Source organism: Physeter macrocephalus, chromosome 11 (assembly GCF_002837175.3).
Source record: "Physeter macrocephalus isolate SW-GA chromosome 11, ASM283717v5, whole genome shotgun sequence".
NCBI classification, from domain to species: domain Eukaryota; kingdom Metazoa; phylum Chordata; class Mammalia; order Artiodactyla; family Physeteridae; genus Physeter; species Physeter macrocephalus.
The window spans coordinates 53,539,289-53,565,724 of record NC_041224.1 but is presented as its reverse complement, the minus strand read 5'-3'; the positions used below and the strand labels follow the sequence as shown (position 1 = coordinate 53,565,724).

At 36.6% G+C, this 26,436-nt stretch overlaps 1 protein-coding gene across 1 annotated transcript in view; it reads left to right on the top strand.

The window, feature by feature from the left end:
* The window catches only part of ICE2 (interactor of little elongation complex ELL subunit 2), an 85,687-nt gene that overhangs the window by 55,739 nt on the left and 3,512 nt on the right, over positions 1–26,436 (top strand). The window contains exons 15-19 of the mRNA XM_028494904.2: positions 9,146–9,230; positions 10,490–10,540; positions 14,619–14,877; positions 18,864–19,595; positions 20,641–20,768. Of these exons, the coding sequence (XP_028350705.1) occupies positions 9,146–9,230; positions 10,490–10,540; positions 14,619–14,877; positions 18,864–18,986 (518 nt within the window). The 3' untranslated portion in view covers positions 18,987–19,595; positions 20,641–20,768. The remainder of the gene's footprint in view (positions 1–9,145; positions 9,231–10,489; positions 10,541–14,618; positions 14,878–18,863; positions 19,596–20,640; positions 20,769–26,436) is intronic.

The following is a 26,436-nucleotide window of genomic DNA, read 5'->3' as shown; positions in this document are numbered from 1 at the left end:
GGATCTTCCTGGACCGGGGCACGAACCCATGTCCCCTGCATCGGCAGGTGGACTCTCAACCACTGCGCCACCAGGGAAGCCCTCTGCTCTTTTTTAGATTATTTTTCCATACAGAGTATTGAGTAGAGTTCCATGTCAACTTGTTTTTCTAAAAGAATTTCTTGTCTCTTCTTGGCCCTTTTGCATTTACAAATTTTGGAGTCAACTTGTTAATTTCTCCCAACAGCAACAGGAAGATTGGGATTTTTGTTAGGAAGTGCTTTGACTCAATGTGGAACAAATTGACAGCTTTACAATAACAAATCCTTCAGTCTGTGAACTTCAGATATTCTTCTATTTATTTATATCTTTAATTTCTATTAATATCTTTATGATTTTCTTTGTAGAGATCTTACACATCTTTTATTAAATGTATTTGTTGATAATTGATTCTTCTATGTTATAAATGGTATTTCTGAAATTTTATTTTCTTATGGCTTGTTACTGATAATATAAGATTTATTTGCATATTGATTTTATATATTGATATTGTATCTTAGTAACTTTGCTAAGCTCATTTATTCTTTCTAGTAATTTATATTTTCTAATTAAATAATTATGTTCTCTGCAAATAATGACCATTTTATTTCTTCTTTACAATCATTATACTTTTTTTTTCCTTGCCTTCTTTGCCTAGAATTCGAATAGAAGGTGAATAATGGGCATCCTTGCCTGTGTCTAATCTTAAAGGGGAAGATTAGACATTTTGTTTAGTATTTTGTATGGGTTTTTGTAGATAGCATTTATTAGAAGAAAGCAGTTCCTTTCTATGCCTAGTTTAAGAATTTTAATCATGAATGGGTAAAAAAAATTTATCAGATATTTTCTCTGCATTTATTGAGATTATATGATGGTATAACTTTTGTCTTTTATCCTACTAAGGTGATGAATCATGTTAATTAATTTTAAAATGTTAATCCAATCTTGTGTTCCTGCCATAATTCCATCTTGCTCATGATACATTACTCTTTTTATTTATTGGTAGATTTAGCTTGTTAATATTTATTTTGCCGTTTGTGTTTATGAGTGAGATTGGCCTGTAATTTTCCTTGTGAGGTATTGGTATTAAGATTAAGTTTATGCCATAAAATGAATTGGGATTTATTTCCTCTTTTTCTGTTATCTGGTAGAATTTCTATAAAATTGGTATTATTTCTTACTTAAATGTTTGGTAAAATTGACCTGTGAAGCCTAGAGTTTTCTTTTTGAAAGTTTCTAATTATCAATTCAATGTTTGCTCTTTTTTTTAATTGAAGTGTAGTTGATTTACAGTGTGTGTTAATTTCTGCTGTACAGCAAAATGATTCAGTTATACATATATACATATACATTCTTTTTTATATTCTTTTCCATTATGGTTTAATCATAGGATATTGAATATAGTTCCCTGTGTTATACAGTAAGACCTTGTTGTTTATCCATTCTGTGTATAATAGTTTGCATCTACGAACCCAAAACTCCTAATCCATCCCTCCCCCACCCCACGTTTCCTGGCTTCTTTTGTTTCTGTTGAAAAGTCAGCTGTTCATCTGATTTATGCTCTTTTGCAAGTAATATGTCTCTTTTCTTTGGCAGACTTTAAATTTTATCTCTCTCCCTTTCAACAATTTTCATACATTGTGCCTATGTTAGGTTTTCTTTGTAAATATTCCTTTTTACATGTTCATTTTATAACATTGCTCCTTAATATGTGATTTGATGACCTTTATCAGTTTGGGAGAATTCTTGTCATTACCTCACCAAATATCACTGCTTCCCCATTCGCTCTCTCTCTCTTCTGGGATTTCAGTTGTATTATGTTACGTCTTACTGTATCCTTAATGTCCCTTACATGCTCTTCTGTATTTACCTTCCTTTTGACTCTTCATGCATGATTCTCAATATTTTCATCTACTTTACCAATTTTCTCTTCAGCTATCCCTAATATACTATTTTACCCATCACCCGAGTCCTCAATTTCATTTATTGTATTTTTTGGTTCTAGATTTTTCATTTGATTCTTTTTTATACATTATAGTTTTCTATAGAAATCCTCAATCATGTCTTAAGCATATTAGGCAAAATTACTTTAAAGTCTGTCTCTAATACCTCTGTTATCTAGATTCTTTGTGAGTCTTTTCTATTATTTTTTTGCATTAGTTTCCCAGCGCTGCCATAACAAAGTACCACAAACTGGGTGGCTTAAAATAATAGAAACTTCTTGTTTCACAGTTCTGGAGGCTGGAAGTTTAAAATGAAGGTGTCACAAGGCCATGCTCCTTCTGAAACCTGTAAGAGAGAATCCTTTGTTGCCTCTTTTTCCTTCTGGTGTTTGCCAGCAATCCTTGGCATCCTTGGCTTGTAGATGCATCACTTTCATCTCTGCCTTTGTCATGTGAGATCTTTTTCCTGTGTGTCTCTATCCTCTTCCTATAAGTACACCATTCATATTGAATTAAGGGTCCACCCATCATAACTAATTACATCTACAACAATTCTGCTTACAAAGGAAGTCACGTTCTGAGGTAGTGGGGGTTAGGGCTTCAACATATCTTTTTACAGGGACACTTCATTCCATGGCATGTTGTTTCCCTGTCTTCTTTTTTATTCCATGTTTTTTCATTGTATGCCAGAATATTCTTTATCAAGGGCCAGATATTGTATATGAAAAATTCTAGAGCAAATGTAAAAGCTAAAATGTTATCTTCCTCTAGATAGGATTACTTTTGACCACACTAGCAATCCGGATTCACTGTAATCCAGTTACAGGGATTTAGGTGATTTGAAGCTTGACTTTGGACCCTAGATAGGCCAATCTTTTCCCCCCTATTGCTAGGATGTTGCCATTCATGGTCTGACATTGCCAGTCTTTGCAAAAGCTTACTTGCAAGTCTGTCTGGCCCTCGGCTGGTATCTGGGAACTTAGCTAGTAAACAGTTTTCTACACTGACATAAAACTTCCTTTAGCTGATAAGGAGAGTTCATTTTGCCTACACCGTTTGTATAAACAATATGACTTATTCTGAACATCTGCTTTCCTTCTGAGAGTCTGGAATTTTGGTATGTGTTAGTCAGAGGGTGCCTACATGATGAGCTCCCAATAAATACCTTGAGTGCTGAGTCTCTAATAAGCTTCTCTGTTATAAAAAGAAAATGTTGCTGGAGGAATTAAGTGAACCTTGTGTGACTCCAATGGGAAAGGCTTCTTTTTTTTTTAATTGTGGTAAAATATATGTAACATAAAAGGTACCATTTTAACCATTTTATGGTACAATTTACTGTAAATTTTTTAGCATATGATTTAGTGGTATTAAATACATTCACAGTGTTGTTCAGCCATCATCACTGTCCATTTCCAGAGCTTTATCATCATCCCAAATAGAAACTCAAGAGAGGACTTTTGAAAATTGCATCTCATTTCCTCTGAGCTTCACCCACACTTCTTTTCCTTTTGGTGATTCTCCTTTTGCTTGTATCCTTTTGCTATAACAAATCTTATCCATGACTACAACTGTATGCTGAGGCTCTGAGTCCTTTTAGAGAATCACCAAGCCAGGATCCCAACTCAGAACTTGTGTTTATCTAATTCACAGACCCTGAACTCCAGTTTTTGTTCCTCTAATCCTGAGAGACTATTGAAAGATCTGGTTCATTTCTTAGCTTTTCAGTTGCTTTTTCCAGATTAACAGGTACTCCTAAGAGAGAAGCAGCCCTAAGTGCCAGGCTCACATCTCTGGGTTTCTTTCTTCCTCTGGTTTGTTGGCTCCAAATATATCCTCAATCCCTTTTCCTGGTAGCCACTAACAAATTATGTAATTTAATTAGTCATGATATTTATTGCCTGTCTTTGTCTCTTTTGTTTATTTATATATCCCAAGCACCTAGAACAGTATCTGGCACACAGAGATGCTCAATAAGTATTTTTAGAATGAGTGAAGTTGGCTTGGATAATTGTTTGAAAGAATAGTAAAAGTCAAGGAGAAGGGAAATGGTAGAAAACAAGCCATAGAATTTATATACTTTATTCTTTTTACTGTCCCTAGATGTATGTAAGACAAACCATTGGGATGCAGGAAGAATATATTGTAACTCTTATTTATTTTTTGTATGAAAAATTAAAAATTTAACATTACTCATATTAAGTATGTGGATTGACAGGTGGTCCTCTCCTTAAAAACAATCAGTGTCATGCTTTAGTAAGCCAAGAAGTGAGGCACTTGTTCCATTTGGATCTGTGTATCATTGTGGGTATCTTTTTTTAGCAATGGCAGCTGTTAAAACCTATATAGCAAAATGAATTGAACTTTGCAGCCATCCTTCAAATAGTTGTTATCGTATAGAATTAAGCCAAGATTTTTCAAAACAACAAAGCATAGTTAATTATATATTGCATATTATTTTATTCTTTTCAAAAATTTTCATCTGTTTCAATTTCTATTAGTTAATAGTTTTTAATGTGTGTTGACTGCTGCTCTAAATAAAAGAGAAAAATAAAGCTCAGAATGATTAACTTACGTATAGATACAGACTCCATCAGTGGCAGGATCAGAATTTAGTCACAGTCTTTTAAGTGTTTATAACTTTGCTGTAAACCTAAAAAAGGGCTAGGGAAAAATTGTTGGGGGGTGTGGGGAAGGTCAGATATAACAAAAATGAAGCACTGTGTGTGTGACAATGTTAATCAGTGTGATTTAAGACAGATGATTCATTGTGTCTTAGAAACTGGGACCTTAAAATCCTAACCAGAAGATCTCCACGTGCTCGTATTCTCTTTCCCATGCAGTCATGCACCATAGTCCTTTCTCAGTTGTGGCCTGTGTTTCCCTCACTCAACCATTGCTAGCCACTCCTCCATTTAACTTAAGCATTTCATTGTCAGTTTTCCCTGCCCAGCCCTATGATCTCAAAATTTCAAAGAAACTTAAGACAATCTCTTCTCAGAAATCAAAGTTGGGGACCAGTGCATTAGATCTTTTGGAGAGGACAGTAAGGGTAGAGTTTACATGCATGGTTGAGAGATTCAGATACAGCATATCTTACGAGACACAAGTGACATAGAATCTCATTTATTTAACTGAAGAGCATATTGGTTTATAGGACTCGAGTTCAGCAATTTTGAACTAGAGTCCTATAGTCTCTTTTTCAGGTAGAATAAACATACTTGTTTTTTGTTTGTGTGCTTTGCTATGAACATGTTCTCCTGTTCCTTTAGATTGCAGTATTCTTTTTATCCTCTTGCCCCATAAAAACATTAAGATGTATTCCTTGAAGAAAATTACCAAAGTCATCTTATCACAAGTTCTGTATCTACTTTCCAGTTCTCTGATATATATTAATTTTGTATAGTTGACATACAGGCAGTCCTTCCTTTGCACAATTCTGATATACACAAATTTCAGTTATGAAGGTATTTAACTGTAACCGCGTAAAGTACAGACGTTACTGCCGACTCTTCAGTCCACAAATCACTACATAAGTAACAAATGCACATCATGACCAGTGACCAATCATGTCACTTCTTTCAAAGTCTGTCAGTGATTGTTCACTGCGCACCTGTTACTGAGTTGATGCACAGGAAGCAAAATGTGTAGTTGTGTTCCCTCGTCTCCCAGTGATAAACTCATGTGATGTTTTACAAAAGTGGATAATCAGAAGAGGGAATTGGCCAACAAAGTTTAAAGCACAGCAAAGAAACAAAAGGTGATAACTGCTGGAAGTGGAATTTGAATTGAGCATAAATGGAGTTACAGAAGAAATAGCTGACAGTAGAAATGTTGACACTGGTGCAGTTCAGGAGACCAGATATGCCAAAAGAGGAACTTAGCGAAGGTGAACTTACATAAATGAGGAAAGTGCTTGTGGCATAAAGGATGAAGAAGTGACACTGGCATAGTATTTTACATTAAAAGAACTCTTTGAGATATATCATGATATTAAAAGGGCAAAGGCTATCATGTTGGAAGCTGATCCAAGGAGTGTGACCAGAGTCACCACAGCATAGAAAACATGCTTGTTCCCTATCATAAGTTGTACCAGGAGAAGGCGACAAGCACTATTCAGACTGCTCTTAATGAGTTTGTTATAATGAAATAGCACTTTAAATCTCAATGTTTTTAATTTACAGTATACTAAATAAAGATTACTTTTTACTATTTTTTCACTTCTCTATACATTTATAACTGATGGGGAATTTATAATGTTTTGACCAAAAAAATCTTAAAGGTAATGGAACAGTTGTAATTTTTCCCATTGATTTTTAAAATTGCTTCCATAGTTTTGGCTTATGTGTGGTTGTTTTTCTCATCCCATACTGCATGCAGAGTAGGAACTGCCTATGTATATGTATGTGTGCACGTAAATATGTATGAATGCCTGCATGTATATAAAGCCTTCATTTGTATTATATAACCTTCCCAAACTTGACACACATAAAAAATATTTGGATAGCACACTGTGATATACAAAAGAGATTGCTGCGGCTGAGGGGTAATGTCCAGGAAGCTCTTGCCATCCCACGCCTTGCTCAGCTGCCCCAAGGACTGAGGAGATAAATATCTCAAACACACATGTAACTCATTTAAGGCCCACAGGTTAAAACGCTCCAGTGTTGAGAGAATTGTAGACTCCTTGAGGAGGTGGGCCCTCATAGCACTTAGTATGGTATTCTCTGTATATTTTTTGACCTAACTGTATTTGATACATACTACATAATACATACTTTTCATTGAGATTGCTTTAAAAAGGTAAGAACTGTTAGTGATTTTCCTTGAAGGCACATTTAGTAAATGTCTAAAAATGTTTTATTGTACCTGATATTCCCTTTCTACAGTTATTAAACCATTGAAATGTGTCCTTTTTATTAGAAACGTCACTGGATAATGAGCGTTAGAAATGCAGAGGTCAAACTGAAACTTGGCACAGGAAACGATAAGTAGGCGTGGGAAAAATAGATTTGTTGCCATAGAAGAAAGGTATCTGGTAAAAATGTTTCTAATTCTTTTTATGAGCACAAAGCAAATGAAAGGGGACTAGATAAGAAAATGCAATATTAAATTATGTGCATTTTTGTTGCAGAATGATTGATGTCAGCTTTCCAGGTCATGTATTTTGATAACCAGATATTGGAAGCTGAAAAAAATTAAAATGGTATTATTTTCAGCATTGTTGAGTATTATACTCTTACGCTATTGATGTATTTAACTGCTGTAATAACATGATTTTTGCATTGACATGGTTATATAACATTTAACCAATAGCTGTCTTTGATATTACTTCCTTGGAACATTTCAGGACCTCAGTGTTGTGTCTCAACCTGTTTTGTTGTAGAACATACGCATTACCTTTTAAAATGGAAGTGTAATCTTGAGAGTTTTCTATTTTGTTTTTTGAAATTCTAGAATTAGGTCACGTTTGCAAGAAAGTAAGTCTTTGAGCAGAGTTTTGATTTTTAAACCATAGGAAATCTTATGGTGTGCTTTAATTAAAAAATAAGCCAGATTTTTTAAGGTTTATTGAGATATAGTTAGCTAATAAAATTTTAAGATATTTAATGTATACATCATGATGATTTGATATATGTATACATTGTAAAAGGATTCCTCCCATCTAGTTAAATTAACACATCCATCACCTCACATATTTATATTTTTTCTTTTTTGTTTTTTGATGAAAACATTTAAGTTCTACTCTCTTACTAAATTTCAGTTGTATAGTACAGTATTATCAACTGTGGTCACCATGTTATACATTAGATCCTCAGACTTTATTCATCTTTATTCAGCTGAAAGTTTGTACCCTTTTAGCCCCCAACCCCTGTGAACCACTTTCCTACTTGTTTCTGTGAGTTTGACTTTTTTTTTTCCCAGATTCCTCGTGTAAGTGATATCATGCAGTATTTCCCTCTCTCTTTCTGACTTATTTTACTTAGCATAGTGTCCTCAAGGTCCATTATGTTGTTGCAAATAGCAGGATTTCCTTTTTTCTTATGGATGAATAATATTTCATCGTGTGTGTGTGTGTGTGTGTGTGTGTGTGTATCACATCTTTATCCATTCATCCATTGATGGACACTTAGGTTATACATGTCTTGGCTGTTGTGAATGAGTAAGCCACATTTTTGTAATCTAATTTTTACCTTAACCCAGTCTGTCTTAGAAATTTGTAGAGCATGCCCAAACTATAAATTTGACTTTATCTGCTTGCTTTCATAATAGGTACATATTTCTCTAAAAATTTAATTTCCATAAAAATGCAACTTTAATAAAAATTAGAAACACCATTATTTTAACAGTGGTTATTCTTAAATTGTGGGCTTAGAGATGATTTTTTTGTTATGGACATGTGTAAACTTTTCTATGTTCAGCAAATATTTTAGAATTAATACATATTTCTTTTATAATCTGACTTATAATGTCATTTTATTTTATTTTTTCTATAAATTTATTTATTTATTTATGGCTGCTTTGGGTCTTCGTTGCTGTGCGTGGGCTTTCTCTAGTTGCAGCGAGTTGGGGGTACTCTTCCATTGTGGTGCACGGGCTTCTCATTGTGGTGGCCTCTGTTGTGGAGCATGGGCTCTAGGCACTCGGGCTTCAGTAGTTGTGGTTCGCGGGCTCAGTAGTTGTAGCTCAGGCTCTAGAGCACAGGCTCAGTAGTTGTGGCACATGGGCTTAGTTGCTCCGCTGCATGTGAGATCTTCCTGGACCAGGGATCAAACCCACGTCCCCCTGCGTTGGCAGGCGGATTCTTAACTGCTGTGCCACCAGGAAAGTCCCCAATATCTTTTTTTTTTTTTTTTTTTTTGTGGGATGCGGACCCATGGCTCACGGGCCCAGCCACTCCGCGGCATGTGGGATCCTCCCAGACCGGGGCGCGAACCCAGTTCCCCTGCATCGGCAGGCGGACGCGCAACCACTGCGCCACCAGGGAAGCCCCCCCAATATCTTTTAAAAATACATCTTTAGTTAATAAACTTAATAAAATGTCTATTTCTCCTCTTTTTAGAATATAAATTTACTTTACAATTATTACAGTTTTGTAAAAACATCTTTAAAGAGACTGGATAACTTGGCTTTTTTATTTTTTAAATACTGCAATTGTTCTTTTTAAGTTTGATCTTTTATTTTAGGACATATTGATACATTTACTTCAAAGCTTTTCCTGCTAGAAGAAATCACCTCAGAAGAATTAAAAGAAAGACTTTCAGCACTCAAGTAAGAAGCTTTACTTTGTGGTGGGAATTTAAAAACTTAATATGATCACTAATTTTCCTTTATCTGTAAATATTGGTTAAGTTTAAATTATTTATTTTCAAGACTTTTAGTCCGTTTTTACATCGAGGCTTCCCCCGACCCAGTTTGTGATCCATTTCACATTAATCATTTCCATTTCCAAATTAAATGTACTAGTGACACTGGTATTTCTACTTAAGACAAAGGAGGCTAGAACAACAGAGGAGTCTTCCATCTTGGTAGTGTATGGGAGCATAAGACTCCTAGCTCTCAGGGATGTATACACTCATTTGGACACCCTAACTTCTTAAAGTTTGTTCTTTTACCAACTATTACTGTACATCGGATTGAAATGAATTTAACTTGCATCTCAGAGCTTTCCGGGAAGGACTGGTTGTAGTTTTATCTCCATTTTATATATGAGGAAACTGGAACTTGGAGTGACTTTCCCCAGAGCATACAGCTGAACTAGGGTGACAACCTTGGTAGTTAATATGTTTGATTCACCTTGAAGGATGGGAAATTGTCCTGACTTTTATTACTTCCATAGTTCCAGCTTTGGGGCTTGTCATAGTTTTTGAAGCCTCCAGATTCAAACTTGAATTCTCTGCTTATACTTAAAAACATCTGCTTCTATTATAAGGATTGCTTCTTTTGAGGAGTAACTTTTTATTTACATATGTGAATAGAAAAGCTTTTCCATACATTACTCACTGCCTGCTCTACCTCTTCCAATGAAAACCATTTTTAAATAAATAATAAAGGGAATGAATTTAGGTCTAGAAGAGATACTAAATCAATATATTTCATTTCCCTTTATTCATTTAAAGTACCTCTCAATTCCTCTGGTTACCATCACCATCTCTAAAAGGCAAACTCTTCTGCAGATAAGTTCTACTAAAGGCTTTTTAAACTTTTAATCTTTAAAAAAAATTTTAAACTTATAAACTTCTTAAAAAGTTTATAGTTTCAGTATAAAATAATGATCTCTTTACAACTACTCTGACTCACACAAGCCAAATACTTTATGATTTTGAAGAGAAATCAGAAAATGGCAAAAAAATTAAGTAAATATTATAAGTGAATCAAATTAGAAATAAATTTTGGTGTTCTGTGTTTTACATTCTTTCATCTGTTGTTTTTTTCTGCTATTGAGGATATTTCTCTTCCTGAGGAGCTAAAATTGTTAAGAGTAAGTTTTCTTGTTGCTTAATTTTATATAGATTTCTTCTCTTTAATAGGATATCAAGTTTATTTAACATCCTTCAACACATTCTAAGAAAATTAAGTAGGTAAGTACTTTGGAGGCATTTTGCATTGATATGTCTAATTTTCTTGGGTGAAAATTCATAGAAACTTTGAATATATGTTGTTAGGAATAGATAGAAAATAACCTAGAAATACAGAATTTATTCTACTGTGTCAAAGTTGAAATTGTGAAAATATAAATAAGAAGGTAATATAATAGTCTCTGGCTTTAATGAGCTTGCAATTACATTTTTCTGTAAGGCTATTGTAATGGTTTCCTATTGCCACTATAACAAATTACCACAAACTTAGTGGCTTTAAATAACACAAATTTATTCTATTATAGTTCTGGAGGTCAAAAATCTGAAATCATTTTCAGTGGACTAAACTTGTGTCAACAAGGCTGGCTCCTTGCGGTGGCTCTGAGGAGACAGTTGTTTCCTCACCTTGATTTTCAGCTTCTAGTGGCTACCTGCATTTCTTTTCTTTTTTAATTGAAATATAGTTGGTGTACAGCATTATGTTAGTTTCAAGTTTACTACATAAACCTGCAAGTGATAGGACATTTGCAAACATTGTGAAATGATCACAATAAGTCTAATAACCATCTGTCCCCAAACAAAGTTATTACAATAATATTGATCATATTCTTTATGCTGTGTGTTACATCCCTGTGGCGTATTAGTTTTATAACTGGAGGTTTGTACCTCTTAAATCCCGTTCACCTATTTCTCCCTACACACACCACCCGCAACCGGCAACCACCCTTTTGTTTCTGTATCTGTAAGTCTGTCTTCATTTTGTTTCGTTTGTTTCTTTTGTTTTTCAGATTCCACATATAAGTAAGTCATGTGGTATTTGTCTTTCTCTGACTTATTTCATGTGGCATAATACCCTCTAGATCCATCCATGTTGTTGCAAATGCAAGATTTCATTTTTTATGACTGAGTAATATTCCATTGTGTGTGTATGTATGTATATATATATATATATATCACATCTTCTTTATCCGTTTATCAATGAACACTTAATTTGCTTCCATATCTTGGCTGTTGTAAATAATACTGCAGTGAACATTGGTGTGCATATATCTTTTTTTGTGTGTGTGTGTGTGGTACGCAGGCCTCTCACTGCTGTGGCCTCTCCCGTTGCGGAGCACAGGCTCTGGACGCGCAGGCTCAGCGGCCATGGCTCATGGGCCCAGCCGCTCCGCGGCATGTGGGATCTTCCCGGACTGGGGCACGAACCCGTGTCCCCTGCGTCGGCAGGCGGGCTCTCAACCACTGCACCACCAGGGAAGCCCCATATATCTTTTTGAATTAATTTTTTTGTATTCTTGTGGTAGATACCCAGGAGTGGAATTGCTGGATCATATGGTAGTTCTATGTTTAATTTTTTGAGGAACCTCCGTACTGTTTCCCAAGTGGCTGCACCAATTTATAATTCCACCAACAGTGTACAACGGTTCATTTTTCTCCACATCCTTGCCAACACTTGTCTTTTTGATGATAGCCATTCTGACAGGCGTGAGGTGGTATCTTATTGTGGTTTTGATTTGAATTTCCCTGATGATTAGTGATGTTGGGCATCTGTGTGTCTTCTTTGGAGAAATACCTACATATCTTAACTTGTAGCCCCTTACTCCATCTTCAAAGTACATCACTCAAATTTTTGCTTTTGTTGTCACGTTGCATCCTTAACTGCATTTGCGAAGCCATTGATGGGTAACATTCACAAGTTCTGGAGAGAGGATGTAAACATCCTGGGGGAATATTAGTCAGCCTTCCATAGCTATATTGTTTACATTTTCAAGGTAAGGAAGCAACATAGAGGCTAGTCACTCGGTCCATAGCAAATCTTAGAATATAGATTCTCCATGTGATCATTTATCAAACCGTTTCATTATACGAACCTTTGCACTCCTTTTCCTACGCCCTTACCAAAAGATAATCTAAAAAACAATTCAAGAATTTGAACAAAAGGTCAAAAACCTCAAAGTTCTAGCTCTCCTACTTTTTATGCAACGAGATGTCCGTTTCCTTATTTATAAAATGATGGTGTTGAGTTCAGTGATTTCCTAAGTACTCCTCAGTTCTGAGATTCTGTGATTCTGTGGCAAGATTTTTGCTTTATATATTCCATTCTTCATGTGAAGTACAATGCTTAAACACGAAATTTGCCAAGTGCTTTTTGAAACTTGAATATCAATATCTTAGCTTATGTATTAGTTTTCAACTGCAGCTGTGACAAATTGCCACAAAATTAGTGTTGACAATGGGAATTTATTATCTTGCAGTTCTGTGAGTCAGGAGGCTAACAGGTCTTCTCAGGCTGAAATCAAGGTGTCATTTTTCTGCCTTCTTTTCTGTAGGCTCTGGGTATGGTCTGTTTCCTTGACTTTTGTATATTCTAGAGGCTACCTGCATTCTTTGGCTTGTGGTACTCTTCCTTTCCTCCCTTTTCAGACTTTGAAAGGCGAGTTGAGTCCTCCTCACATCACATCACTCACCTCTTTCAAAGCCATATCTCCCTCTGAGTCTCTTCTGCCTCCCTCTTCTACATTTTAAGGACTCATGGTTATAGTGAGCCCACTAAAATAATCTAGGAAAATCTTACATTTTAAAATCAGCTGATTAGGAACCTTAATTTCACTTTAATTCCATCTTAATTCCCCTTTACCATGTAATGTAGCATATTCACAGGTTCTAGGGTTTGGGATGTATGTTTTTGGGGGAGGCCGTTATTGTGCCTACTGATATTTGTATCCATCCATGTACATTGCTGCCCCCATGCAGCACTTTTAAGGTATTCTTTCTTGAACTGTCTCATTCTCCATGAATTCTCTCTGTAAACCAAAGCATTCTTCATTTTTAGTGAAGGAGGTTAAGATATAAAGTTTCACTGATAAAATCTCAGTGTTTGAAATGTTACTTATTCCTACTGTCAGATCAATTATTATGCATTTCTTTATATGGGAATAGAAAATGATTGGGGAAAAATTGCTCTGAGAATAAGAATAGTTCTCTGAACCACTTTTGTCAATACCTATTACTTTTCTGTTTAAAAACAGTAATGAATTAATGAAAAACTTATCAGGTTTGTAGGAAGATCCTTGTAAGTATGACTAATCCTTATTTTTAATGATAGATTGTGGGAAAGAACTGATATCTTCCATTGTAACTTTGAAGTAGAATGTAAAATCCCAAAAAAAACACAGTATATTAATCGTATCCTTTTAGCTCTTTATGTTGTTACACAGAATTCCTTAAAGCTTTCTAAAGAGAAAGGGAAAATGTAGATTTGACAGAACTTATTATTGTGACAATAGAGGATCATAATTAAGGGTATGGCTTTTGGTGTTCGACTGCCTGGGTTTATATCCAGGTTCTGCACTCAGAACTTGGGGCAAATTACTTAGCATGTCTGATTTTTGTGTATCTCAAATATGAGGTTAATAATTAATATTATTCCTTAAAGGTTTGTTTTAGAGAATTTAATGATGAAATGGATATAAACAGTACAGTCGTCGTTAGCTCATGATAAACATTCAGTACCTGTTTACTGCTTTGGTTGCTATTATTCTCATGGCCCCTCGTATTGTGATTGTTCCATTGACTGTTTCTGCCACTTTATTTTAAACTTCCCAGTGTAGTGAATTTGTCACATTCACTTTTCTATCTCTGGTCACCTATTAGTAGACAGAAGGTAGGTGCAGTGTTTGTTTAATTAATTTAAATGTTGTGTATAGGAATGGTACGTATATGTACTCATGTACTCATATGTATATGTATATGTACTTTTCCGTATGTGTTGTCCATGGATTAGAGAATTAGGCAGACTGTTTCCCATTAAATTTTTGAAATTTTACAATTTAACTGATGTAACAGTGAAAAGAAAATAATTATATATCCTGAACTTGGAATAAGAACTAAAATGAGTTGCTAAAAAGGCATGAAAATAGCTTAAAAGATTCTTAAATCTTATTTGGTCATAAAAGTGTTTTTAGAGGTGATATCCCATTCCTCTAATTGTTTTCAATTTTATTAATATATTATGATTAAGAAAGTGCTATTGAATTTGACACAGCGAACCAGTGAGTTGAGTGTCCTTGTGTGGATTTAGCTTGCAGGAGGGTTCCTACTTGTTGTCTCACGCAGCAGAAGATTCTTCACTCCTGATCTACAAGACCTCTGATGGAAAAGTTACTAGGACAGCGTACAATTTGCATAAAACACATTACAGCCTTCCTGGTGTGCCTTCCAGTCTCTCAGTTCCCTGGGTCCCGTTAGACCCCAGTCTCTTATTACCATATCATATCCATCATGGAAGAATACCTTGTACTTTTCCACCTAAATCACTAGGTCCCACAACACAACAAAAGGTAAGATCTTTTTTGAAATTAAACGTTCCATTAGGTTGTTTATTATTAATCTGTTTCACTGATTGTATAATATTGCAACCTGATGTCCACATTTGCCATGTTAATCACAACACCATTCTAAAAATAATATCTGTAGGAAGCATAGATAAAGTTATATGCTCTACTGAACCCAGTCATCATGTCAATGGAACTTTTTATTTTTGTAAGGTTTATGAGTCAACTAAAGAAAATTCTATTAGCCTCCCCAGTGAGGGCATGGGTAAGGCAACCACATAGTTAAATCCCTATGTGCCTATGAGAAGCAAAGTTATAATTTTTTTTGTAACTTTTATTTATGTATACTGTTTCATTTCATTAAATATTTGAGACAATTTGCAGAATACATGCAATAAAATTATGATGATACAATTAAAAATTAATAAGTAGGATATGGGAAAATATAAAAGGAAGTGTTAGTAATTAGTGACTGCAGTGCCTTACTAAAAGTACAATTGGGACTTCCCTGGTAGCGCAGTGGTTAAGAATCCTCCTGCCAATGCAGGGGACACGGGTTTGAGCCCTGGTCCGGGAAGATCCCACATGCCGCAGAGCACCTAAGCCCGTGCACCACAACTACTGAGCCTGCACTCTAGAGCCCGCGTGCCACAGCTGCTGAAGCCTGTGCGCCTAGAGCCCATGCTCCACAACAAGAGAAGCCACCGCGGTGAGAAGCCCGCACACCGCAACGAAGAATAGTCCCTGGTCACCGCAACAAAGACCCAATGCAGCCAAAATTAAATAAATAAATAAAAAATTATTAAGTACAATAAAATGTTAAGATGTAAATTGTGTTTTAACGCTAAGTATTTTATCACTCAATATTTTAGTTACAATTAATGTTATGCTCTTTATAGAATCCTTCCCCTGAAATACCAGTTGAATGATATTTCTCTATCTGAAACTTTTGTAAAACCATGGTTAGAGATACTCTTTACCATGTCACTCATTCTTTTTTTTTTTTAATTTATTTGTTTATTTATTTATGGCTGTGTTGGGTCTTTGTTTCTGTGCGAGGGCTTTCTCTAGTTGTGGCAAGCGGGAGCCACTCTTCATTGCGGCGAACCCGTGTCCCCTGCATTGGCAGGCAGATTCTCAACCACTGCACCACCAGGGAAGCCCTGTCGCTCATTCTTTATATTACGTAAGAAGTTCCAGTTTGAGTTTAGTTGAAGGAAAAGTTTTATTCTCTACAAGTGAATCTGACTGTTCAGTCAGCAACACAGTACATTTTCCTTCCCTGCTGCCAGAAATCTTTGAACCAAAATTATTGTCTGAGTTCTCTACTCTTCTCACTATGTTTACCACAGAACATCTATCACGTGTATGTTTTTCACTTCTCCATTCTAATGTTATTACTGAGAGAATCCTTTTAGAAATGACAACTTCTTATACATTCTTAGTTGACTTTGGCCAAGAAAATATATAAATGTGGTTAACTAGTTGGGACAAGTGAAAGAATGGAGATAGTGAGTTATTAGTATTTTAAGCCATTTTAGCTAGTTTTTGTTGGCTATTTCCAGTTTAAATTTAATATAAGTAGTGATTTTTATAACCTCTTGAGGCAACATTTTCTTAACTTAAAAATAATTGAAAACTGTTTTTGAAGAGTTTATGTTATTTCTAAGAGAATGATTTTGTTTTAACTTAGAAAAATCTGATTATAGTTTCACCTGTAACATTTAACTGTGTGAGTGGCTTATTCCTCTCTAGTGAAAATGAACAGTTTAATGTCTTGACACAATTCCATGTTTTCAGGATTTGACCACATAAATATAAACAGCTTAATTATGTATATGCTGAGCATTTGTTGATTTGTGTTTTTTTGAAGATATTTCATGCATTCAGTCCAAGGACAAATCCTTAGTGAGATTGTCTAGGACCAGGTTGTTGTACAGCCAAACATTAGGTACAGTAGACAATTAGCTAACTAGTGCTTGGTTTGATGTTTTTCTAAGCCCATGGAAAGTTTTTGGTGATCTCTTACACATCTCCCTACAATCTAGCCCTACATATGTAGGAATTACCCCATCTTTCTCCCTTACTTCCTCCTAGCGAGGCCATGGGAATGAGACTTTCTAGTCCTACCAAGCTAATAAGCACAGATAGGGATTTCATCTTTAGCAGCAAAGGAAAAGATGAGAGCTTCAGGAAACCCTGGGACATAAGATCTTATATGGAACAGAAATGATCTACTTATTTCATGATGTAAAAACTCATATGACAGATATCTCCGCCTCTAATATGATTCCTTGGTCCCTAGTCCACTTGAACTCAGATGTCACCTTTGTGTAGTAGTACCTTAAACACTAATCCTGAGAGATACCCCAGTAGAGCCTGTGTCTGCCTCTTTTTGAATCAAGCAGAGCTTAATAGGAGGATACCATTTGCTTCCTGTGCTACTTCAGACTTCTTCTGATTCTAGTCTTTTTGTAATGGCTCTGTGCCTATCCCTTTTCTCCTTCCACAACTTCTGCTATAAATATGGATCACACACACACACACACACACACACACCCATGTGCATACACACATACACATATAGGGTCAAAATGCTTGCAATATGGTAGATACAATTAGTGTGGTCAGTATACTTTTATAGTAAATACCAGTTGAGTGGGCAGTGGTATACATAATCTAAAAATCACAGCAATTTTTTAATCTGTATGTTAAAAAAGTTCTTCAGATTCAGACAGACAGACTGGCAGACTCAAACCCTAACTCAGAAAAAAAAAACAAAAAACAAAAAACCCTAACTCAGATTTGTCTTTTCTAGTCATCTTATTGTAAACCAAAAAATGCCCCTAAAGAGACAAGATATTAGGTGAGGGTAGCTGGAGTTTGATTCATTCTTAGTGAGCCAGTAACCTCTTGGCGCAATGCTAGTAATATTTCTGTTGTATAAGGAATATGAGAGAGTGTGATTGGAATTACAATCATTTCCAGGTCTGAAACACACTGGAGAAGATGTGAAGAAATAGAAGGGGGTGCAAGGTCGCTAAAGAAAATAGAGGTAGATATGGACAAGTTCAGGGGAAATGGTTTCAGGCTGTGCAGCTTTTGTCCTTCTCTGTAAGGCCTGGCTTTCTCCATTACCCCATTTTAAAATTTTATACTCTTCCAGTGGCCAAGGGGATGACAGTATTTCCAGACCTCATCTTCAGTGGTACTGCAGTTAGCAAGGGATTGCATCCTAAGAATACACTCTCTCTTCCCTAGACTGTGTGAGCTAGAAAGTGGGAGTGAGTAGCAACTTGTGCTGAGGAAGAGTAGATATTAAGGTAGAACCAGCACCCCAGCAAAGCTTCTTCCCCCTGCTTCCCTTCTTCCTCTTTTCCCATCCTCTGTAATCGCCCTCCAATTTTTCCTTCCCCCTTTTCTTTCTTTCTTGCTCTTCTCTTCCAGCCTCTCAATTTTCCTTTCAAATTGGGGTCTTTTTTCTTTTCCCTTCGTTTCACTTTTATTCTTTTTATCCTTCTTTTTTGGACTCTTCTGTTTTTCTTACTCTGTCTCTTTCTCCATTTCATAATTTCTTCTCTCTCTTTACCACCTCTGACCTTCTTATATTTCCTTTCCCTCCCTTCCGATTTTTCATTTCTCCTGCCCTTCAGTTTCATTATTGTAAGCACATAGCTCTAAAGGCCTGTCATTCCCTCATTTTCTCATTTAGCATTTCAAACTTTCCCAAATTTAGCACAAAGTGTGGTTTTCCTCTTCACTTCTCTCCATCTACCCTGATGTATCTCCTTCCCTGATTGTTATTTGAAAGTTTCATACTTTAAAACTCTGTCAGATTAAAGCTTGCTTAGAAGCAGTTAAGTGGCTAGGGATTAAAAATATATAAAGGACCATTTGCAAGGTAATTAGTCCATGTGTAAATAATAGAGTTGACTGTGTTTAAGAATGTTGTAAACATGTTAAGCCATCCCGTTCTTTGCTTCATCTCTTAGATTGGTGGAACAAGAATGCCTACCCGCAGCCGCAGGAATTCAGTTTCCATGGAAACCAAAAGTCTGCCTGCTCAGCAAGTTGAAAATGAAGGAGTGGCTCCAAGTAAAAGAAAAATAACTTAAGGACTGTACCATGGAAAAACGAAGAAAAACCAGTTATCACAACATTCAATTTAGAAAAGTTTGAGGGGAAATATACCTGAAAGATCTGTAGGCCAGAGGAATGTTTTTCTTTTACTGTTCTTGAGAGTTTTTATAGTGCCTCGAAAATACACACTGACTATGTGAAGCAGTGTTCCAACTAAAATGGAATGTTGTGCTCTTAACACCTGATGTTTGAGGAGGCTCCAGATATGGTTTAACATTATCGTGGCAGGGAAATAAAGAGAGAAGAAAATATTTTTATAGTAGACCTTTTGCAAAAAATTGTAAGTAGGAAAATAATTTGCTTTTTTTGGAGAGCAATATTTATCATCATGTATTATGTTAATAATTTGAGTTGTATTTTGCCGGTCTGTTGAGGTTGGCTCAAAAGCTTAAATCTTGCCACTGTCGGAGATAATTGTGAGCTACGTAAACCTTATTTCTGACCCATCTGACAGTTTTTATATACTCCTTTAAAATGATGATTGTTGCAGGTTAATGAAGTTAATATCTTTAAAAACTTGGTGAAATTCCATTGCAGAAGCCAAAAAGGAAAATAAAAAACTCCCTGCCTCTGAAAATTCACAAGTAAGTTAACAGTCTTCTGTTGGGCAATCATCAGTTTGTTTAAAAAAAAAAAACACTCTTGTGGTGTAACAGGTTCGGTGACAAATGCCTCTATCTCTTGGCACAAATCCTGGCTAAGTGTTGAAATACACTACTAAAAGCAAAGAGATGAGTATAGTTTCCAGAAAAATCTCTTATTTCAACCAACAAGGCTAATGTGTGGTAAAACGGAAGGTATTTTTCTTCATCTACACTGATTCATTTAAATTTTTCAGGACCATGGAGATGAATTTGGAAAAGGGCATGATCAATTGATGTTATTATAGCCAATAATAAGAAGGGATGTACTTAAGAAGGGATGGACTTATTTAACTTTTGTATTCCTCTTCTTTAATGTGCACTAAATATGTGCATCTTTTGTAAAATCAAGCTTTGTAATCTAGGGCAATATTTGCTGTGTTTTTGGAATTTTTTATGCATTTTATATTAATATAAGAAACTAGTCCTAGAAACCTTCTCAACTGTTATAAATAGCAGTTAAGTATTTTATTTACTACCAAGTTTTGATTTTTTTGGTTGGTTATATTTTTTTAATTAATGAGCAATTACTAGTAAAATTGTTTTATGCATTTTATATAGTTTCCTCATCTTCCCATTCCCATTTTTAAATATTGAGCTTGGTTTTCAGTGGTCTTGATCTTTTTTTTTTTTTTAACTTTGTCACATACCCATATTTCCCAGAAATATTCTAGCTGTGAGTTATTTGGCAGTGAACCAAGGGAGAGGCAGGGATTCCCTTGGAATTTGCTCTTTTAAAAAACTAAACAATGATTGCTTCAGACTTCTGAATACCAGAAAGAGTTGGCTTTCATTTTTTTAGTATACTTTTTACTTAGTAAAATGTGTGATCTTACAGGTGGTTATTTTCAAATTATCTTAGCCATCTATGTGAGTAACCATGATAATATATATGAAGCTAGACTTTGTTTTCCACTTGTGCTTTATCAAGCCTCTTTTTTCTAATGTATATTTGATCTTGTCTTGTGTTCTTTTTCTTGATTTTTAGTACTGAGAATGTATAAGCAAGAAAGTGACATTGACAGTATGAGCAAAGATTTAAAAAAAAAAAAAAAAACAGACTCAGTGTTGGCAAGGATGTGATGAGCCTGACCCACTTATATCTCTGAGGTGAAGGTATAAACATTTCATTCAGTAAATGTTTGAGTGCATCTGTACTGTATGCCATATAACCTAAAGTAGGTCCTCATGTTTACTCTCTGATAAAATTCTTTTTTCATATATCACAATATTTGTTTATTTAACTTAATGTCTTTCTTCTTGAATAGACTACAAGCTATGCCAGGGTAGGGCATATTTGTTTTGTTCAGTAGTATGTAAAGAACACCTAATACAGTGTCTGTCGTAGTTGCTCAGTAGATATAAGTTGAATGTATGAATAAAGGAATGTCTAGGTATCGAGGATAGATTTTTTTTTTTCTCAGGAGCTAACATTCTAGTGGAAGACACATGCTGATCTATGTGATAAGTGCCCTGATAAAGTAATATAAGCAAGTCATCTAATCTAGACCTGATAATTAAGGAAGGTTCTGAGATAAACCTTGAGCTGAGTCTTTTAAAAAAGAGTAAGAGTTATAAGGAAAGAATGAAAGATCTTCCACACAGAAAGAAAGCAGCATATGTAAGGGTGAAAGATGGCCAGATTGTAGGCTGTGAACGTGGAGATGAGAGAAAAAGCTATAGGACACGACAGACGTGCCATGCTATGACATTTGAATTTTGTCCTGTGCAATGTGGGAACTAGTAGTGATTTTTTAATAAAAATAAATAACATGATCAGATATATTCTTCAAAAAGTTCTTATTGGCATTAATCTAGAGAATGGAATGGAGCTGGGAAGGAGAAAATTTGCAAAAGTATGTTATCAAAATTGAAAAATGGTAAAGGTCCTGAATTAAAGCAATAAGAGTAGGGATGGGGAACTTCCCTGGCAGTCCAGTGGTTAAGACTCGGCGCTTCCACTGCAGGGGGCGCGGGTTCAATCCCTGGTCGGGGAACTAAGATCCCACATGCCGTGTGGTGCGGCAAAAAAAAAAAAAAAAAGTAGGGATGGGCTCAAGTGATGGAAGAAAAAAAATGATAACTTGGTGATATAGTTGGTAGGGAGAGTCAAATATGACTTCCAGGTTCCTCATACGGGATACTAGGTAAATAACAGTGTTACTTACTGAGAAAGTACGAGGAGGAGTGTGATTAGAGTGGGGAGAGAGCTCACTTAAAATGGTCGTTTCCTTTCACCACTTGTATTCGTTGGATTCTGGGTCTGGGTGTGCCATTATTGCCACATAATAAGTTACCCCAAAACTTACTAGTTAAAACTACAAATAATTATTATCTCAGAGTTTCTGTGGGTCAGGAGTCCGGATGCAGCTTAGCTGGGTGCCTCTGGCTCAAGGACTCATAAAGTTGCAGTCAAGCTGTTGGCTGGGGCTGCAGTCGTCTGAAGGCTTGCGTGGGGCTGGAGCATCTGCTTCCAAGGAAGCTCTCTCGTAGTAGCAGTGGAAGTTCTCAGTCTCTTGTTGGCTGTTAGCAGGAAGCCTCATGCTCACCACATGTAGCTCTCTATAGGTCTGCTTGAGTGTCCTCTGAGGTAGCAGCTGCCTTACCCCAGAGAGAGCAATCCAAGACAGAGCAAGGAGGAAGCCACAGTGTCTTTTAAGGCCTAGTCTTGGAAGTCAAATGCTGTCACCTATGCCATATTCTCCTCGTTAGAAATAAGTCACTAAGTCCACACTCAGGCTTCACCTTGTGAAGGGGGGGGGAGTATAAAAAGATTTAGTGAACATATTTTTAAACCTTCACAAATGCCATGAACATCTTAGGCATACAGAAGAAATAGGTTTAAGGTGGAGAGAATAGAGAGGACACTTTTAAAAAATTCCTTACTACCAACATGTTAAATCTGACATAGAGATAGTTAGTGTCAAAGATAGTTGATCATTTGAGTTTTGAACTCAAGAGAGAGAAACCTGATCTCTTCAGTACAGATTTGGGAATTGTTGGTGTATCTGTGGTGATTGAAATCAGAGAAAAGGGTGACATAGCAGTAATGAGTGAAATGAAGAAAGGACCATGAATAGAGCCCCAGGAAGAACCATAGAACTTCAGTAAAAGGAGAAGTTTTGTTCAAGTGGCTACAATGGAAGTCAGATTTATGAATGTTAAGGAATAAGAAAGTGAGGTGGGAACATTGAAAATCTTTGTTGCAAAACTTGGAAATAGCTCTGTTTGGATCTTCTTTTGCAACTGCAAAGGAAGTTAACCTACTCCTTTCTATTTCTACTTGGATTTTGTGTTTGGACACCATGAACATTTTAGAGATATTAGAAGGAGGCACAGGTTTAAGGTAGAGAGGGGAGAGAACACTTTTTAATATTTTATTACCAACATGTTAAATATGAAGTTCTTGATGGACATGCTGGTAGAGATATTAAGATGTTTTTCATGTTTTATAGGCATATGGTAGGTACTTTTCTTTTTAACATCTTTATTGGAATATAATTGCTTTACAGTGGTGTGTTAGTTTCTGCTTTATAACAAAGTGAATCAGCTATACATGTACATATATCTCCATATTTCCTCCCTCGTGGTCTCCCTCCCACCCTCCCTGTCCCACCCCTCTAGGTGGTCACAAAGCACGGAGCTGATCTCCCCGTGCTATGCGGCTGCTTCCCACTAGCTATCTATTTTACATTTGGTAGTGTATATATGTCCATGCCACTCTCTCACTTCGTCCCAGCTTCCCCTTCCCCCTCCCTTCTGCATCTTGTCTGAGTCTCTGCCCCTAGGTTCTTCAGAACCATTGTTTTGTTTTTTTTTTTTAGATTCCATATATATGTGTTAGCATACGGTATTTGTTTTTCTCTTTCTGACTTACTTCACTCTGTATGACAGACTCTAGGTCCATCCACCTCACTACAAATAACTCAATTTCATTTCTTTTTATGGCTGAGTATGGTAGGTACTTTTTAATCAAACCTTAGAGTATTTGATGTCAGGATTTATCGAGTTTCTCACTGAGATGTAGAAATAAAGGGTATGCATTTCATTGATCCTGCCACTGTCGCTGTCTTCCCTTAGCTAGTGTCCAGACTTCTTATCAAAGTACATAAGGGCAGACACACAAGCATCTATCTTGGGATTGGGTCCGATCAGCTGAGCAAAGCTTACTGAAAGAGTCGAGGCCCAGACATATATTTCTAGGATCGGTCTCCATGTTGCCTCAACAAATAGGAAGGTTCAGTTACCTTGGCGTATATGTTTGCTTTCAATATATGAGCTACTATTAGAAAGTGATCAAGCAAGGACCTACTAAGGGTTAGTTTTTAATTGTTGTACATGCATGGTATAACCTGGTTAATTCTCTAAGGAACTGGGGTTGGGGGGAAGCCTGAGTGTAAATTAATTGTTGTTTTGAAAGTGAAGAAACCTAAAGAACCTGTGGTTAGTGGGTTGAATTACTCCTTTCCTTTTCTTGAAGAATGTGCATTTATTTCTTAGAGGGGAAAAGGAAATCTTTTTATATTCCCCACCCCAGGTTTTGCTTACCCAAAAATATACAGCCCAGGAAAGTATGTGCATGTTACTCTTTTTTTTTTTTTGCGGTACGTGGGCCTCTCACTGCTGTGGCCTCTCCCGTTGCGGAGCACAGGCTCCGGACGCGCAGGCTCAGCGGCCATGGCTCACGGGCCCAGCCACTCCGCGGCATGTGGGATTCTCCCAGACCGGGGCACGAACCCGCGTCCCCCGCATCTGCAGGCAGACTCTCAACCACTGCGCCACCAGGGAAGCCCTGTGCATGTTACTCTTAAAAGGCACACTCCGGTAAGGCAGTGCCACACCATTGCCATGGGTCTCAGGTCTCTCCCAAGCCCTGCATTAATGCAACATCTGCTCCAGTCAGGCTTTACCAACAAAGTAGCCATTCTTGTCCCTACCTTCATGCTTTTACACGTAAAGCTACATCTGCTTGCATTTATTCATGCCTCTCAAAACTTTGCCTGTCCTCTGTTGAATTGATAATGCATATTTGAGCATCTGTTGTAATACATTATACTAGTCTCTTGAGATTTAAAGATACATAAGATTGGTTTCTGCCTTAAGGGTATTACCTAATCTAGTTGGGGAGATAGGTATGCACAATTAGCTATAATACAGAGCAGAATATTCAAGTGACGTAATAGTGACAGGAGTAAGAAAAAGGGATACTTGGAAGTAAGAGAAACTCATGGTAGAATTGACTTTTAAGCTGTGTTTGAAAGACAAGTAAAATATTAATGTGGTTAAAAAGGAAGCAAAGCATTAGGGCATGAGGGAAATTCTTATGAAAAGAGCTAGTTTTAGGAAATAGCGAATATGCTTATTTAGTAAGCATGCAGGTAAAGGATGATAAATGGAAGATGAAGTTGAAGAGGTAAGTTAAAGCGTGATAGCGGAAGGTATTGACTGTTATTTCCAGAAAGTTTGATTTGATTCTAAAAACAATGAAGAGGGCTTCCCTGGTGGTGCAGTGATTAAGAATCCGCCTGCCAATGCAGGGGACACGGGTTTGAGCCCTGGTCCAGGAAGATCCTACATGCCGTGGAGCAACTAAGTCCGTGTGCCACAACTACTGAGCCTGCACTCTAGAGCCTGCAAGCCACAACTACTGAGCCCGTGTGCCACAGCTACTGAAGCCCTCGCGCCTAGAGCCCGTGCTCTACAGGAGAAGCCATGGCAACGAGAAGCCCATGCACCACAATGAAGAGTAGCCCCCGCTCACCGCAACTAGAGAAAGCCCGTATGCAGCAACAAAGACCCAACGCAGCCAAAAATAAATTTATTAAATCAATCAATAAATAAAAGCAATGAAGATTTATTGAAGGCTTTTTGAGCAAGATGACATGATCAGTTTTAGGAGTTACAATATAAAGGTTTATTTAGAAAGGAAAAAGTCTTCATACTATTTTACAATATGAAAATATTAGAGGGAGAATATGGATGGGGTGAACAGACAACTAGTTATGTTTTCAACCAAATGTTGGCAGTACAATTAAGGTGATATCCTATAGAACCTATAGACTGAAAATGTGGGTCTGCAACTTAGGAGAAAGAAACAGGAAGGTTGGGAACCCACCTTTGGGCTGACATACCAAGAAATTGGGGCATGTCTGCAACCAAGATGGCCTTTTTTTTTTTTTTTTTAAACTCTTTTTCTTCCACTTCCCCTTTATTTGGGTCAGGGGGCTAGGAGTTTGGTTACATATCAGATTAATTGAGCAAATAAATACATTGAGAATAATGAGAAAGAGGAAGGCAAGAATAAACCCTGTAGTATTGGTTTGGAATTGAAAATGAAATCATGGTACTTAATATATAGAGAGATGGAGAAATAGATGTGTGTGTGTACATATGCATACATATTTCCTAATTCTGCTGATAGGGTCTAGAAGCAATGGCACTCTAGTAGTAATGAGCACACCTAGCCCAGCACCCACATCTTGGTTTCCAAGTCCCATTCTTCCCTTAAAGAAACTGGGGCTCCTTGGAGAAATTACTAATTCCAAGAATGGGGAAGGGAAGCTGTAAGATGAACCTGGAAGTGTGAAAATGCTCAAAGAATGATGGGTGCATGTCAAAAGAACACAGGAGCTAGCTTAAAGGAGTTCCCAGGTCGGTTGTAATTTGAGCATGAAATAATGATAGTAACAGATTGAAATCCTTTGAGTAAAGTAGTAGTCCACAAGCTCATACAGATATGAGTGAATTAAAAAATGGGGCAGGGCTTCCCTGGTGGCGCAGTGGT